The sequence below is a fragment of the Ochotona princeps genome, chromosome 27 (assembly GCF_030435755.1).
Source record: "Ochotona princeps isolate mOchPri1 chromosome 27, mOchPri1.hap1, whole genome shotgun sequence".
NCBI classification, from domain to species: Eukaryota; Metazoa; Chordata; class Mammalia; order Lagomorpha; family Ochotonidae; genus Ochotona; species Ochotona princeps.
In genome coordinates this window covers 22,215,925-22,230,927 of record NC_080858.1, presented here as the reverse complement: position 1 = coordinate 22,230,927, position 15,003 = coordinate 22,215,925, and the positions used below count along the sequence as shown (strand labels likewise).

At 54.1% G+C, this 15,003-nt stretch overlaps 2 protein-coding genes and 1 non-coding gene across 4 annotated transcripts in view; 1 reads left to right on the top strand and 2 right to left on the bottom strand.

Annotated features, from left to right (window-relative positions):
* LPCAT3 (lysophosphatidylcholine acyltransferase 3) overlaps window positions 1–7,841 on the top strand; it is a 33,179-nt gene extending 25,338 nt beyond the window's left edge. Inside the window, exons 2-13 of the mRNA XM_004596403.3 lie at window positions 1,345–1,452; window positions 2,807–2,913; window positions 3,454–3,547; window positions 3,667–3,704; window positions 4,120–4,298; window positions 5,022–5,130; window positions 5,645–5,731; window positions 5,826–5,989; window positions 6,154–6,301; window positions 6,372–6,530; window positions 6,612–6,740; window positions 7,460–7,841. Of these exons, the coding sequence (XP_004596460.1) occupies window positions 1,345–1,452; window positions 2,807–2,913; window positions 3,454–3,547; window positions 3,667–3,704; window positions 4,120–4,298; window positions 5,022–5,130; window positions 5,645–5,731; window positions 5,826–5,989; window positions 6,154–6,301; window positions 6,372–6,530; window positions 6,612–6,728 (1,310 nt within the window). The 3' untranslated portion in view covers window positions 6,729–6,740; window positions 7,460–7,841. The remainder of the gene's footprint in view (window positions 1–1,344; window positions 1,453–2,806; window positions 2,914–3,453; window positions 3,548–3,666; window positions 3,705–4,119; window positions 4,299–5,021; window positions 5,131–5,644; window positions 5,732–5,825; window positions 5,990–6,153; window positions 6,302–6,371; window positions 6,531–6,611; window positions 6,741–7,459) is intronic.
* A 344-nt stretch (window positions 7,842–8,185) lies between these two features.
* Window positions 8,186–14,911, bottom strand: EMG1 (EMG1 N1-specific pseudouridine methyltransferase). 2 transcript variants are annotated; one of them, XM_058655881.1, is made up of 6 exons: window positions 14,600–14,911; window positions 10,356–10,457; window positions 10,111–10,252; window positions 9,736–9,794; window positions 8,589–8,743; window positions 8,186–8,343 (listed from the first exon to the last, which is right to left on the bottom strand). In XM_058655881.1, exons 1-6 carry the CDS (start codon window positions 14,771–14,773, stop codon window positions 8,235–8,237), a joined length of 741 nt encoding a protein of 246 aa, XP_058511864.1. In that variant the 5' UTR covers window positions 14,774–14,911; the 3' UTR covers window positions 8,186–8,234. The 2 variants fall into 2 exon arrangements, with proteins under 2 accessions (XP_058511864.1, XP_004596459.2); XM_004596402.3 differs by having other exon boundaries at window positions 8,191–8,348; window positions 8,594–8,743.
* LOC118760297 (small nucleolar RNA SNORA2/SNORA34 family) lies at window positions 12,828–12,963 on the bottom strand. Its single transcript, XR_004996698.2, has one exon. It is a non-coding gene; the product is annotated as a small nucleolar RNA SNORA2/SNORA34 family (small nucleolar RNA).
* Window positions 14,912–15,003: the final 92 nt, after the last annotated feature.

Below are 15,003 nucleotides of genomic sequence, written 5' to 3'. Positions count from 1 at the left end.
AATCAGGTCAGTCATTGCATTGAGCCCCAAATAAACCTTTTTAAAAGCTGAAAGATAAACAGTGAAAATGACCATAGAAGGATATAAACACATGGGCAATGTGATTATCCAAAAAATCGGAGCACTTTCTGTGTGACACCTTTGTAAGCACAGCTGAATTCCCCAAGCTCATGAGGAACTGTACTGCCCACAGTTAACTGCTGCTTGTCATTTAAAAGCAAGAATCACACCAGATGCAAGCCACAGCCAACTCGAGTGCCCAGTGTGGCAGGCCAGCAAGACAGTGGGGTGCCCTGGCAAGCACAGCGGGAGGCGTCCGCTGGAGACACGCAGCAGCCTGGCCATGTAGTGGACCGCACCGCTTGTAGTTTAGGAACACTAAGTATATCACCCCCATGTGAACTCAGCCAGCAGCCCTGGGCCTGTGTTCCAGTCCCCGCTGGTAGGCGGTCCCTGTTGTCTCACGGGGTCTCAACACCCTACTCTGGGTCATGGTTGAGAAGGCGTTCTCCCAGTGTACCAACAAGGATTTTACAACGTAGTCGCTGCCCAGCTGTCGGCAGGGGCTGTATCTGAACCAGGCATCCAGGAACTGCAGGGCATGTGGGCACGCACACGTACAGTGCTCATTCAGGGTCCGTGCTGTGTGTGGCCAACGTCACAATCAGATGGTACTGTACTGACAGGACACGTCACAGAGTGTAAATTTTTTTCTGTAAAACTACACTTGTAGGGCCCGGCAGCGTGGCCTAGCGGCTAAAGTCCTCGCCTTGAACGCGCCGGCATCCCATATGGGCGCCGGTTCTAATCCCGGCAGCTCCACTTCCCATCCAGCTCCCTGCTTGTGGCCTGGGAAAGCAGTCGAGGACGGCCCAATGCTTTGGGACACTGCACCCGCGTGGGAGACCCGGAAGAGGTTCCTGGTTCCGGGCTTCGGATCGGCGCAGCACCGGCCTTTGCGGCTCACTTGGGGAGTGAATCATCGGATGGAAGATCTTCCTCTCTGTCTCTCCTCCTCTCTGTATATCTGACTGTAATAAAATAAATAAATCTTTTTAAAAAAACTACACTTTAATTTCTGGGGTGTGGTTGAGCATCTTGAATTCCTTGGATATTTAATTCAATGATGAGAAAATCCCCAGCAGTAATTAAGAGGCTGTGAGTGAAACGTGGTGTTGGGAGTCTGTTCCAGATAACCTCTTTACAAGTCGTCCTCCCCAGACCCCAGTTTCTTAGGGGTGCTGTTATAGTCTGCTCCTCTGACATTCGTGCCAGATAAACAGCCAAACCGCTACCTGGATGGCACCAGGCCCAAGTAACCGTTTCCTCTCTCTGCCCATCCAGGTTACCCCTTCGCCTTGTTTTACCGGCATTACCTTTTCTACAAGGAGAGCTACCTCATCCATCTCTTCCACACCTTCACCGGCCTCTCCATTGCCTATTTTAACTTTGGTGAGTGGTCTCGGGGGGTGGTACCAGTGTGGTGCCAGGGAGCCTGGATGACTCAGACTCCAGAATCTCCTCGCGAGAACTTGGTGGGTCGGGGAATTCGAACGCCCTGCTCGCCTAGAGGGTCCGGTGGGCGGGAACACCGTGGAACGTTTGCTTTATGCTGTTGCGGACACTCTTCTGGTCAGAAAAAAAGCACTGGGAACGTGGCCCCCTGGCAACCCCAGCCACGGAGAGGCTGCAGGTCCCCCAGCATAGCTCTGACCAAGGGCAGCCCCAGCCACGGAGAGGCTGCAGGTCCCCTGGCATAGCTCTGACCAAGGGCAGCCCCAGCCACGGAGAGGCTGCAGGTCCCCTGGCATAGCTCTGACCAAGGGCAGCCCCAGCCACGGAGAGGCTGCAGGTGCCCCGGCATAGCTCTGACCAAGGGCAGCCCCAGCCACGGAGAGGATGCACGTGCCCCCGCATAGCTCTGACCAAGGGCAGCCCCAGCCACGGAGAGGCTGCAGGTCCCCTGGCATAGCTCTGACCAAGGGCAGCCCCAGCACTCCATGCGCAGGCATGCTCAGTGCACAGTGTCAGACCCACAACGGCACCCGGACCAGCTCTGTATTCACCCTCTTCATCTGCATCTCTTCCGCTAATACCTGGGATTATTCTAGAAAAAGATCCTAATACCCAAGTCTCCTTTTAAAAATGTATTTTATTTAAGAAATTTACAGATAAAAGGAGAAAGATCTTGAATCCACTGATTTACTCCCCGAATGGCCACAACGGCCAGAGCTGATCCAGTCTGAGGGCAGGAGCCCAGAACTTCTTCCAGGTCTCCCACGCGGGTGCAGGGGCCCAAGGCCCCTCCGCTGCTTTCCCAGGCCACAGGCAGGGAGCTGGATAGCAATTAGAACAGCCAGGACATCAACTGGCGCCCACATAGGATCCCAACAGTTACAAGGCAAAGGATTTAGCCACTGAGCCGTCACCCTGGGCCCCTGAGTCATCTGTTGCATTCCCAGGTGATTAAGCAGGGAGTTGGATTGGAAGTGGCACAACCTGGACTTGAACCGACACTGTAATATGGGATGCCATTATCTGAAGTGGTACTTTACTGGCACTAGGACCTCAACTAGTTGGCCCCCCATTGCTGCCTCCCAGGGGATCTTAACAAAAAGCTGGATCAGAATTGAAGTAGCTTGGGCTCAAACCCAGGCCGAGTGAGATGCCAGCATCCCAAGGAGCAGGTTAGCCCACTCCACCACAACACCCAGGCCAACATTTCTCTTCCGGTGTGCTTTGTGTTGGAGGTCTCGGGGTGTGAGGGTGGTGAACCAGGCTCAATCCTGCCCTTCTCTGATTGCAGGATCCCAGTTCTACCACTCCCTGCTATGTATCGTGCTGCAGTTCCTCATCCTGCGCCTCATGGGCCGCACGGTCACTGCCGTGCTCACCACCTTCTGCGTCCAGATGGTGAGCGGCTCTCCCCAGCTGAGCACAGGGCGGGGGGTTTGGCAGGAGAGCCCCCGGCGTCTCTCCCCTTCTCCCAGCACCGAGCAGAGCGCCCCAGGCTCAGGGGGCCTCCCTGCCAGGGAAATTCCTTGGGACCCACACTAGAGTTCACCCAGACGTCCAGGAGGGCAGGCCGGGGGGGCAAGGCCGGCAAGGGACTGAGCCTGAGTGGACGTGGCCAGGCTTGGACAGCTGCGTTTCTCTGGGAAAGCCGGAGGTCTCTGCCCATGACCCCCTCCGCGGCTCTCCTCCCAGGAAGCTGTGCAAGCTCTCACTGATGGTGCCAGGAGACGGGCAGAATGAAAGCGCACAGGGACCAGAGCAGGTGCTGGGCAGGAGACAGCAACAAAGCCGAGCCAATGACAGCACACGTTAGGAAGAAGGTGGGAGGTGGGATTAAGACTAGCATGAAGAAAAGTTAAGAAACCCATAGTTTTTCCTGGTAACGTACATTCTCCATGAGCCTTCTGAAGAGCCCCACACACTTCCCTCCTCTCCCAGGCCTACCTTCTCGCAGGGTATTATTACACAGCCACTGGCAACTACGATATCAAGTGGACAATGCCTCACTGCGTCCTGACCTTGAAGCTGATCGGTGAGTGCCATCCCTGGGAGGCCTCCTGGGCGCCCTCCCGGCCTGGGCTGTGCTCGGTGCACACCACTGGCTGCGTGCCCTCCCCCTCTGCTCCACCCACGCCTCCTCTCTCTGCTCAGGTCTGGCCATCGACTACTTTGACGGAGGGAAGCTGCAGGTAAGCACCGGCTCCTCTGCAGAGAGGTGCACTCCAGCCTGACCCGGTGGGAAGGAGACAGAGACCCCAGAGCCCACCGCAGTGGCAGGGCCTCTCTCCCCATCCCAGCCTGTGTGAGCACCATTGCAGAGGGCACCGAGCGAGGATCCCAGCCCTCATTGGCCCAGGATCCAGCTCTGGCACAAAGTCCAGAGAACAGTGCCAGCAAGGGACTCGGGAGAGCAGCAGCAGCCCCTGGCACTCCGCTCCCCGACACTCCCCCATTGCCACCTCAAACAACCACTCTGTTTATCCCCCCAAAGAGAAGGCTGTTTGGAGAAACCCAGGCAGTGGGGCACACGGGTGGGACACGCAGACTGGCTCCCGGAAGGAGATTCGAGGCTGTCCTGAACCATTCATTCTCTTCTCGGCGTAGAGCTCCTTGTCCTCGGAGCAACAGAAATATGCCATTCGGGGTGTCCCTTCCCTGCTGGAAGTTGCTGGTTTCTCCTACTTCTATGGGGCCTTCTTGGTAGGGCCCCAGTTCTCAATGAACCACTACATGAAGCTGGTGCAGGGACAGCTGACTGACATACCAGGGAAGATACCAAACAGGTAATTGCCCCTCTTGGTCAAAACCTCTGTAGGTTTCTCGCCCAGTGCCAAGTCACACCTGCCGTGCCCCTCCTAAGGGCCAACCGTGGCCTGCCTCACACTGTGGCCTGGCCCTGGCACACAGCCCCGTACTGTACCATACCCGGGCACAGCCAGTGGTGGGCCCCCATCAGCCTGCCCTGCTGACCCCATGGTACAAACAGGAAATGCACTTTGGTGCCACAGGATTCTGCCCAGACCAGGAGGCCTGTGCCTTTAATTCACATACCTGTTAGAGAAACAGTATCAATTGTGAAATATGTAGAAGTGTATAGAGATGTGTATCTGCAGAGGATGCAGGCTTCGACAGTGCCTTCACTGAACCTGCCTGCGTCTCAGGCAGCAGTTCACCCAAGCCAGGGAGGAGCAGGCTGCACACGGGTTATGGTTAGCGCAACAACCCTGGGTTTTCTGTCCTAATGCGGACCAACAGCCCCCTGCCAGACCTGGCATCCTGGAGGGGCCAGAACGCCCCAACTGCCCTCCTTCCCCAAAGCATTCATCAGCTTGCAGTGCCCTTCCTGGGAGCTGCCCACACTGGGAGGACACCCTTCCTTTCAGCAGTGTGGGCCACGGGTAGCAGAGCCCCCATGCCAGGCCAGGGACCCCACCTTCCCGTGACAGCAGGCCTGAGGTGGGCGGAGCCAGGCCCTGCACCCCGTGACCCCTCCTCTTGCCTTCCAGCACTGTGCCTGCTCTCAAACGCCTCAGTCTTGGCCTCGTCTACCTGGTGGGCTACACTCTGCTCAGCCCCCACATCACAGAAGACTATCTCATCACCGAAGACTATGAAGTGAGTGGCTCCCACGGACACATGCTGGCTCCAGCCAGGCCAGGCCATGTTCAGCAGCCACCACTGAACGTCCTTCATGGGCATGGGGCCGGACCTCTCGGAGCACCCCTTCTCCCTGAACAGCCTGCCTCACTCCCACCCCGGCCCCTGTCTGATTCCTCCCGGGAGCCAGCCGGGAGCTGAGGGAGGGGAAGTGCTGGCTGCTGCTACTGCCCAGCCAGAAGGCTCGTGCCACTTCCATGCTCATTCTGGGTTGCCTCCTAACATGCATGTCTGACAGACGTCAAGCTGAGCTGGACCCACTGGTTTCAGCGCTCATCTTGTGTGAAAGCAAGCAACACAATTCAGGATGATGCTGGCGGGCCCTCCAGGGAGCGGGAGGTGCCTGATGTTCACTAGGCCCCATTTGTACAGGCAGTGGCATCTGACAGCTGGCTCTCTGGCTGCGGGATTCTGAAGGGAGGGCGTCGGGATGGGAGGACCCTGCCTGATGTGCGTGCCGTCTTCTGTCTAGAACCATGCATTCTGGTTCCGCTGTATGTACATGCTGGTCTGGGGCAAGTTCGTGCTGTACAAGTACGTCACCTGTTGGTTGGTCACGGTGAGTAGCAAGACTGAGGTAGAGTGCCAGGCAGGGCAGGCCCGCAAGAGGATGGCAAGCACCCTGAGCCTACCCTCTCTCCGTCCCCCGCCAGGAAGGAGTATGCATTTTGACAGGGCTGGGCTTCAATGGCTTCGAAGACGGCAAGCCCAGGTGGGATGCCTGTGCAAACATGAAGGTGTGGCTCTTCGAAACCACCCCCCGCTTCACAGGCACCATCGCCTCCTTCAACATCAACACCAACGCCTGGGTGTCCCGGTAAGCAGCCTGGCACCTCCACCCAGCTTCACCTGCCCATTATCTCCCCGCTAGCCCTGCCTCGCACTCCCCCTGGCGGCCACAACTGGAGCCACTGCACATCGCATTCGGGTGGCTTGCAGACCTGGCCTGGTCCCCTCATGCTTACCCACTTTTGTCTCTAGTTACTTATATAAACGCCTCAAGTTCCTCGGAAACAAACAGATCTCCCAGGGACTCTCCTTGCTGTTCCTGGCCCTTTGGCACGGCCTGCATTCAGGATACCTGGTCTGCTTTCAGATGGAATTCCTCATTGTTATTGTGGAGAGACAGGTAGGCCCCCAGGACAGCAGGGGACAGGAACTGTGAGGACAGGAGCCCGATGCCTCTGCTCCCTCCGCAGGCGGAGAGCCTGATCAGGAACAGCCCGGCCCTGAGCCACCTGGCCTCCATCACGGTCCTCCAGCCCTTCTTCTACTTGGTGCAACAGACCATCCACTGGCTCTTCATGGGCTACTCGATGACAGCCTTCTGCCTCTTCACGTGGGACAAGTGGATGAAGGTAACTGGGTGACTGGACCCCTGGCCGGGTGCAAGCAGCCTCCGTGTCCTAAGCGCCGCAGCGGCCTCCCTCTTTCCACAGGTGTATAGATCCGTCTACTTTCTCGGCCACGTCTTTTTCCTGAGTCTACTCTTCATACTGTCTTACGTTAACAAAGTAATGGTGCCAAGGAAAGAGAAGCTGAAGAAGATGGAGTAACCTAATTGCCTGGTAAGCCCTGTGGCATTCTGGGGTGACATTCAAAGTAGCCTGCTGCCAGGCCACACAGGCAGGGCAAGCACTCTGACCTCCAGAGGAAGACATGCCATATCGGAGCTGGAAAAGCCACAGACCAGGGCAGGACTATGACCAGTCTTCCAATGAAACTGTGGTCAGGGGAGGTTCCCTGTCCATGGCCACAATGGCTGGGACTGGGCCAGGCCCAAACCAGACACCAGAAGCCTCTCTCGGGACTCCCACGTGGGTACAGAGCCCACACCTGTCCATCTTCCACTGCTCCCATGAAGCTGGGAGCTGGATCGGAAATGGAGCAGCCAGGGCCCAGCACCGTGGCCTAGTGGCTTAAGTCCTCTCTTTGGACATGCTGGATCCCATATGGGCACCGGTTCTAATCCCAGCAGTTCCACTTCCCATCCAGCTCCCTGCTTGTTTCCTGGGAAAGCAGTCACGGACAGCCCGAAGCCTTGGGAACCCACAGCCATGTGGGAGACCCAGAGGAGGCTCCTGGCTCCTGGCTTTGGATCGATGCAGCACCGGCCATTGTGACCAATGGGGAGTGAATCATGGGACGGAAGATCTTCCTCTCTGTCTCTCCTCCTCTATATATGTCTGACTTTGCAAAAAAAAAAAAGTGGAGCATCTAGGACTGAAGCCAGCTGCCCGTGTGCCACCACCCCAGCTCCCACACCCCTATCTCTTGTGTCTTGCAGGTGGCCTAGAGCAGGACTACTGGTCTCCCTCCACAGCACTCCCACGCCCCACAGCACAGACCACAGGAAAGCCAGGAGCTGAAGACGTGGTCCTCCCAGCCGTGCCTCTGCTGCCAGCCAAGTCTTCACCTGGGGCCAAAGGGGACATTCTCGTGGGAGGAGCTGAGGGGCCCGGGTCTCCCCTCTCGGCTCCCCCATGCACGTTGCCTTATCTTCCCCTCTAGCCAGGAATCTGTTGTGTTTTTCTTCTGCCAATTTACTACGATTGTACAAGTGCCACTCCCACTGCCCCCCTATGGGGGGAGGGGCACACAGCCCTGCCTGCTCCACTTTTTCTACCTTGGAACTGTACCAGATAAAATCACTTCTGTTCAGGTTTTCACCGCTGGCACTGCTCACTGCTTCCCCCAGACACGGCCGACCTCCACACTTGCTCAGCTCAAGAATCGGCTTCTCTCCTTTACAGCACAAAGCCTGCCTTCAAGCCCGGGGTCCAGTCACACTCTGCCCTCCTACTCAACCACTCTGCCACCCCAGCTCGAGGCGAGCAAGCTGTTTTTACACCATTAACTACCACTAAGTTTAGGGACCCCTGGGGGGAAAAAAACCACATGTGCAAAAACAGTATTTATAGGATAAGCAGCACATGGACAGCCGTGGTGTCCCCGACTGTGGCCTTGGGGAGGGAGGTCCGGCCCCAGCAGCCAGGCCAGGCAGCAGCCGGAACCAAGGCACGCAGTGTGACAGTCCTGGTCCAAACACAGCTCTCGTGCTGTCAGACCACACCCCAAACTTCTTCGAAGGCAGTGGTGAGTTTTGCGCAGGTGAGAGCAGCCGAGAGGGGGTAGTTGCTGATGGACACCATCTTCTCTGCATAGTCCACGCTGACCTGGGGGCACGAGAGTCTTGTCACCCACTCTGGCCCTGCAGCAGGTTCAGCCCTACTTAGGGCAGGTCCTAACCTGGACCATCACAGGTCAGCAGTAAGCAGTCCCCACCAGGCAACCCCCCGAGAAAGAAGTGGGGCCACCCTCGAGTTCTCAACATGCAGGAACAGGCACCGCTGAGCGCCGACACCCTTGGGATTCTGTGCTGAGCACAGTGTGGCGCCTGCAGGCTGAGCCTAGACCTCACCTTGCCGTGGGCAAAGGCGCCGACCACAAACACAACAGGGTCACTGCTGGGCACCAGCTCTCGCACGTCACTGACGTCTGAGACGGAGAACGAAGTGCTGATTTTCATGCATCCAACTGGGAAGTGGTCGGACACTGGATTCTTAATGACCTGACGGGTGTGGGAGAAGACAAGTCCAAAAACATTCCCAGAACACCACCTCCAACCAGCAGCTCTTTTTTTCTCCAAATGTGTATTCATTTTTTTTTTTTAAGATTTATTCATTTGTATTGCAAAGTCAGATTTACAGAGAGGAGAGACAGAAAGATCTTCCTTCTACTGATGCACTCCCCAAGTGGCCACAGTAGCCAAAGTTAAGCTGATCCAAAGCCAGGAGCCCCTTCCGGGTCTCCCACAAGGGTGCAGGGTCCCAAGGCTTTGGGCCATCCTCAACTGCTTTCCCAGGAAACAAGCAGGGAGCTGGATGGGAAGTGGAGCTGTCGGGATTAGAACCAGCGCCCATATGGGATCCCAGCACAAGCAAGGCTAAGACTTAAACCACTAGGCTACCATTTCGGGCCCTATCTACTCATTTTTATTTATCAGAAAGGCAGAGTGACAGAAAGAGGAAGAGACAGGGAGATCTTCATCCACTGGTTCACTCCCCAAAATGCCCGCAACAGGCAGGGCTGGGCCAGGAGTCAGAGCTGCAGCAGGGACTCAGTGCTGGAGCCATCGTCCGCAGCCTCCCAGGCACACTGGCAGGAAGCTGGGTGGTGAGAAGCAGAGGTGGGGGCAGGGCCTGGTCCCAGACACTCGGAGAGGGGACACTGAACTTATTTACTTGAAAGGCAGAATGACTGAAACACACAGAAAAAGCGAGAAAGCTTCCAGCCACTGGTTCACCCTCAACAGCTGTAACAGCCAACACTAAACACCACTAAAGCCAAGAGCCTAGCACTCCATCTGGGCCACCCACACGGTCGCAGAGACCCGTCCACTTTCACCAACTAATGCTTTTCCACACACATGAGCAGAAAGTTGCAGCAGAAGCCCAACAGCTGAAACGCCAACCAGTCAAATACAGGATGCCAGCAGCATAGGTGGTGGGTTGAGCCACTGCGCCACAACACCTGCTCCAAGCAGCAGGCTTAGTTCCTTACCTTCAAGAGCTTCTGAGGGCCATCAGCTGCTCGAACACTGAGTTTGTGTAAAAGCTGAACTAGGAACAAAAGAAACAGAGTTGGGTGGGAGCGGCACTCCACCCAGTCATCTACCCGGAAGAACCCACAGCTCAGACAAGCCCGCGTGCAGGTTGCAGCCCTCGGACGTTACAAAGGCTGCTGCACATGCGCCTGCTTGCTCTGTTTTTTCACAAAGCCAGGAAGACTGGCTACGCCCAACAACAGGAGACAGCACGCTCCATATGAAAATGCACAGAGAAGGGCCACCCGGCCCACAGTCGAGGTGTGAGAACTGTCACGCTGAAGTCCCCGTGCTCCCTCCCTTCTTCCCCAGAGCCATCTAGGGCCTCTCACCCATGAGTCCACAGAAGCGGTCGAAGGTCCGAGGAATCCGAGTCTGCGGGTTCACTTCGATGAGCACGTTCCTCTGCGTGTGGATGTAGACCTGCAGCAGGCCGGCGCGGTTCAGCGGGCTGTCCATGAGCATGAGCAGGCTCTAAGGAAGCGGGAGCACGGCCCAGCTAAGGCTGTGGGAAGCAGCATGTGGCTGCCTCTCCTGCCCGGGGCCCCAGAAGGTTGCAAGCTGCCCCGGGGGTTACCTGGTGGGCTATGTCTGGCCTCACTTCCCCGGGGTCTCGGCCGTTCTTCAACAACACAGACTTGTGCTTGTCACAGTTGAGCAGCTCGTATGTCTTCCCTACCTGAGAACGGGGAACGGAAAGGTCAATGACTGCTAACCCAGTGGTTCTCAAGGTCGAGGTGTGCTCCCAGAACCAGCAGCTTCCTCCATCATCTGGAAACTTCCAGGCAGATTCTGAGGTACAGCCACACCTGCTACATCAGAAGCGCAAGGCGCCCAGCAAGTGCCCCTTCCAAGTGCCAGGTTCTTATTTTTCATCCTACCCATACTTGAAAGGCAGACTGACAGATCTTCATCGGCTGGTTCACTCCCTGAAAAGCCTGGGATGGGGCGGGCTGAAGCCAGAGGCCTGGAAATCCAGCCAGGTCTCCCAGTTGGTGACGGGACCAACTAGTCAAGCCATAACCTGCTACTTCACAGGATTCAGCAGGAAGCTAGAGCCAAAGTGGAACAGCTGGGACTTGAAGCGCTGCCTTAACCCACGGCACCCTAGCACTCAGCACCCAGGTGACATCTTAAGGGGGCCCAAGCTGTAGTTTCACACGATGGATTCTGGACTCGGCAAGCTCCATATAAGATCCCAGAGCGAGGCAGGCGTTAGGCTGCAAAGCAAGGCTGACAGCTTATGTCTATCATGGAAGCACTGCGTGCAAAAGACCTTCCAGAGCTCCTGAGAAAAAAGCAGTAATGGAAAGGAAAAAAAAAAATCTCAACTTTATTTTTCCACGAAGTTTCTGAAATGCCCTTGTATGGCCTGGGCAAAACACACCAAAGCAGCTAGCTTCAGTCTGCTTGTAACAGACATGCACTTAGTGGAGAGCTACTCATCTGAATAGGAATGTGTGAAAACTTCTGCTCAGGAGGCAGCTGAGTCAGGTATACTTCTCCAAAAAACAGAACAGGAAGAGCGGCTCCCAAGGTTTGAGCAGCGTGAGGCGGAGCAAGGCAGAACAATGATTAAGACACGGCATGCTTCCGTCTGATAGTGCCGAGTTCAAGTCCCCACCCCACCTCCAAACCAACTTCCTGGCTCAAATACACCCTGGAACTTTAACAGAAAAAAGGTTCTAAAAAGACCAGCATGAGCAAATAAAATCAAGAGAAAGCAGAAACAGGAGTCTTTGTACAAAAATAGGAACTGAACCCACTAATGGGTAGTGAATTTAGTCACTTTGTAAAATGCAGACCCTCCCCAATCAAGCACAAGGCCAGAAGAATCAGAGCCGACAAGCCTCCCACAGACCAGTGACCTGCATATTAAGCCGCCACCTGTGACACCAGCATCCCATTGGTATATGCCCCTTTGAGTTCCGGATGCTTCACTTCCCATCCAGTTCCCACTAACGCACTTGGCAAAGCAGCAGAGGATAGCGCAACAGTTCTAAAAGAAAAGGAAATGACAGAACTCCCCTGCCGATTCTGTACCAGAAAAGATACCAGTTAGAAGCTTAATAATGGGCGCAGTGCAATGGCTCAGGAGCTAAATCCTCACCAGGATCTCATATGGGTACCAATGATCTCATATGGGTACCAGGATCTCATATGGGTACGCTCCACTTCCCATCCAGCTCCCTGCTTATGGTCTGGGAAATCAGTGGAGCATGGCCCCAAACCTTGGAGCCCTGCACCTGCATGGGAGACTTGGAAGATACTTCTGGCTCCTGACTTCAGAATGATTCAGTTCCAGCTGTTGCAGTCCCTTAGGGAGTGAACCCACAGACATAATATTTTTCTGTCTCTCCTCTCTGTAAATATGCCTTTCCAATAAAAATAAATCTCTAAAAGGAAAAAAAAAAGTTTGATAACGATAAGCAATTGAACCAATAGTAGCTAAAAGTAACTGCAAATTACAATCTGATTCATGGTGAATCAGGCCGGTCCATAAAAACCATACTGGCAGGAACACAAGTTCTGAAAGGCAGAGATGTTATGTATCAAAGGACATTTGTGTCCTAGCTCCTGGCTCCACAAGGCTTGGGGTAAAGGGAATGCAGATTTTCAAATAATCTGACAAGCTGAAATAAAAACAGTGCCACCAAGAGGGCCAGCATTAGGGTGTACAAGAGAAGCCACCCTATGCAGCGCCACGTCCCACATGGGCGCCGATTCAAGTCCCAGCTACTCCTCTTCCAGCCTAGTTCTGTTACATGCCCGAGACCGCAGCAGAACAGGGCCCATGTGGGAGTCCCAGGCCATGGCAGCCACAGAAGTGAAGAAGCAGCTGTAGAGTTCTGTTTTATTTTGGTTAGGAATTCATTTATTCATTCTGAAGCACAGTCTCATTTACCAACACCTATGTCTAGCCACAAGAGTGAGACAACAGAAATAAGGTAGCTGGGTGGTTTTCCTGCGCACCCTTAGCTGGCCTGTCCCTCAAGGTCAGAAGCTGTCACAGCATTCCTGAGGCTCTCCTAATGCGAGACGGAGCTAGGTTTGCACCTGCTGAATCAAACAGCCATTCCCTGTTAAGGTTCCAGAACAGCCACAGACCACTGAAAGACAGTGCTTCAGGCCTCTGCTCGAAACCAACAGCTACGGTACAACTGCTGGTCTTCAGTGAGGGCCACAGAGCTGTCTTCCCCCCAACTCTGTTAACTCTGCTTTCAGATAAATAAATAAACCTTAAAGAAAAAACAAGCACAAAGGAGCAAGAACTAAATCCAAGGGGAATTCTTAGTTGCAGCAAAAAAATCTCTTAAGAATAATCCTGTTTGGGCCCACTAGGATATAACCAGGGGTTTTATTCTTTCAACGAAACAAATAGAAAACATCTGAGTACTTCCACACGTAGGTATGTTCATTCTTACCTTCTTTTCCCAACAATCTTGCAAGAGGCAGAGTGTGACACTGAACTGAATGACAGGAGCCTGAGGCTGGGCTGTGAGGAGCCCTTTGGTACATGCAGGCCGCTGGCTTAGGAAGCATTTGGGTTTTATGTAGCTGGAAGTGTACACTGGCCTACAAAGTAACTTTTATTGTGGGTTGTGATGATTAAGTTTGAAAACTACTAACTAGAATAGTCAGAACTAATGCCGCCACCTGTCATGACTACAAAAGCTAGTAAAGACATGAGAAATTATTTCAAAAGCTAATTTCTTGTCCTCAGCAAACAATAAGCGATTACATGGACAGTTCAAACTGATTAACAGTATGAAGGGAAAATCATTTACAAGAGGATCTTATTCATAACACAGCCACGTACATTTACTCCAATAACCAACACAGCAGAAAGTCAATAACTGTAAGTGAGTCAACGGATCAGCAGGAGGAATTAATGTGGCAAAGAGCTGAGGAACGGAAGTTGTAAAACACAGCCTGTCTGTGTCTCCTTTTCTCTGTAAATTAGCCTTTCAAATAAAAATAAATCTTTAACAACAAAAAAACCCAACCTAGAACTAGGCTATAAACATTAATTACAGAAGAAAATGACAACAAAAGTTAGCTATCTGCTCATTCAATAAGACACAGGTTTTTCCAGACTGTAAGCTTAACAAAGTGTCACAGATCCAAAACCACGCCCCCTTAGATGGAAACATTTTCACAATGGGTCTCACTTAGAGAATTCTCCTCATTGTACAAACCGAGGACAGAATGCACTCTCAAAATCACACAGCTGACATAAGTGACAAAAACAAAGATAAATAAAACCCAGGTCTGGTTGCTAAGCCAATACTAGGTCTTCTGGAACAAGTTTAGCTCTAAAGGGCAAGAAAAGCACGAACGCCAAGAAGGAAAGAAAAGATTTCACAAGGATTTACGACAGGACGCTGCTGGCTTTACTACATTCGGGGAAAGAGACGAACGATCAGCAAAAAATGAAAACATAAAAGCATCAAATACGATATGGCTCATCCTATCCAGAGGGGGGCGGCAGTGGACCCCTTAACGAATGCAAACACCCAGCTCGGAGGCACTAAAGGGTGGGCTTACTAAGCTACAGTAGCTGTCCTTCAGCAACTCGCATCCTCTTAAATGACTTGGTCGCAACACAGCGGCGGGCTCAACGAACCACAAGCAAGAAGATGCGGGCTGGAAGGGGGTGTGAGAAGGAAACCTGTAGTCGTCCCAGGATGTCCAACCAGGACACGGGCAACTCACGAAATGCGCCAGTTCGCCTCTCCGCGTTCCCCATCCACTCCGAACGCCTCGCCATCATCCCAAGTCCCATCTAACCCAAGATAAACACTTTCTGTCTCAAAATACCTTGACAGTCTCCAGGCTGGCCCCTTCCAGCACCACAATCAGCCGGCGGCCTCCGCTCTTGCTTCCCGCCCCAAGCCGGGGACGCTTGGGCGCCGTAGCATCCCACTCTTGCTCCTGCTCCGGCTCCCCGGAGCGCCGCTCACGAGCTGGAAATTCGCGCTTAGGGGCAGCCATCTTGCCACCGGACCGGAAATTGCGCCAGAGTCCTGAGATGAAGACCACGCGATCGTCCCAACGCGACAAACTTCCTTCCGGACACCATTTTGAAAATGGGCGCTTGAAAATGGCGACGGGCTTTGCCTCCCGGCGCTAACGAAGCCTCCCCGGGAGGGCAGGGTTCCAGGAGGAGGCGGGACTTCCGGGTGCGCGTTCCTGTCCGCCAAGTTCGGGTCCTCCTTGAGCCG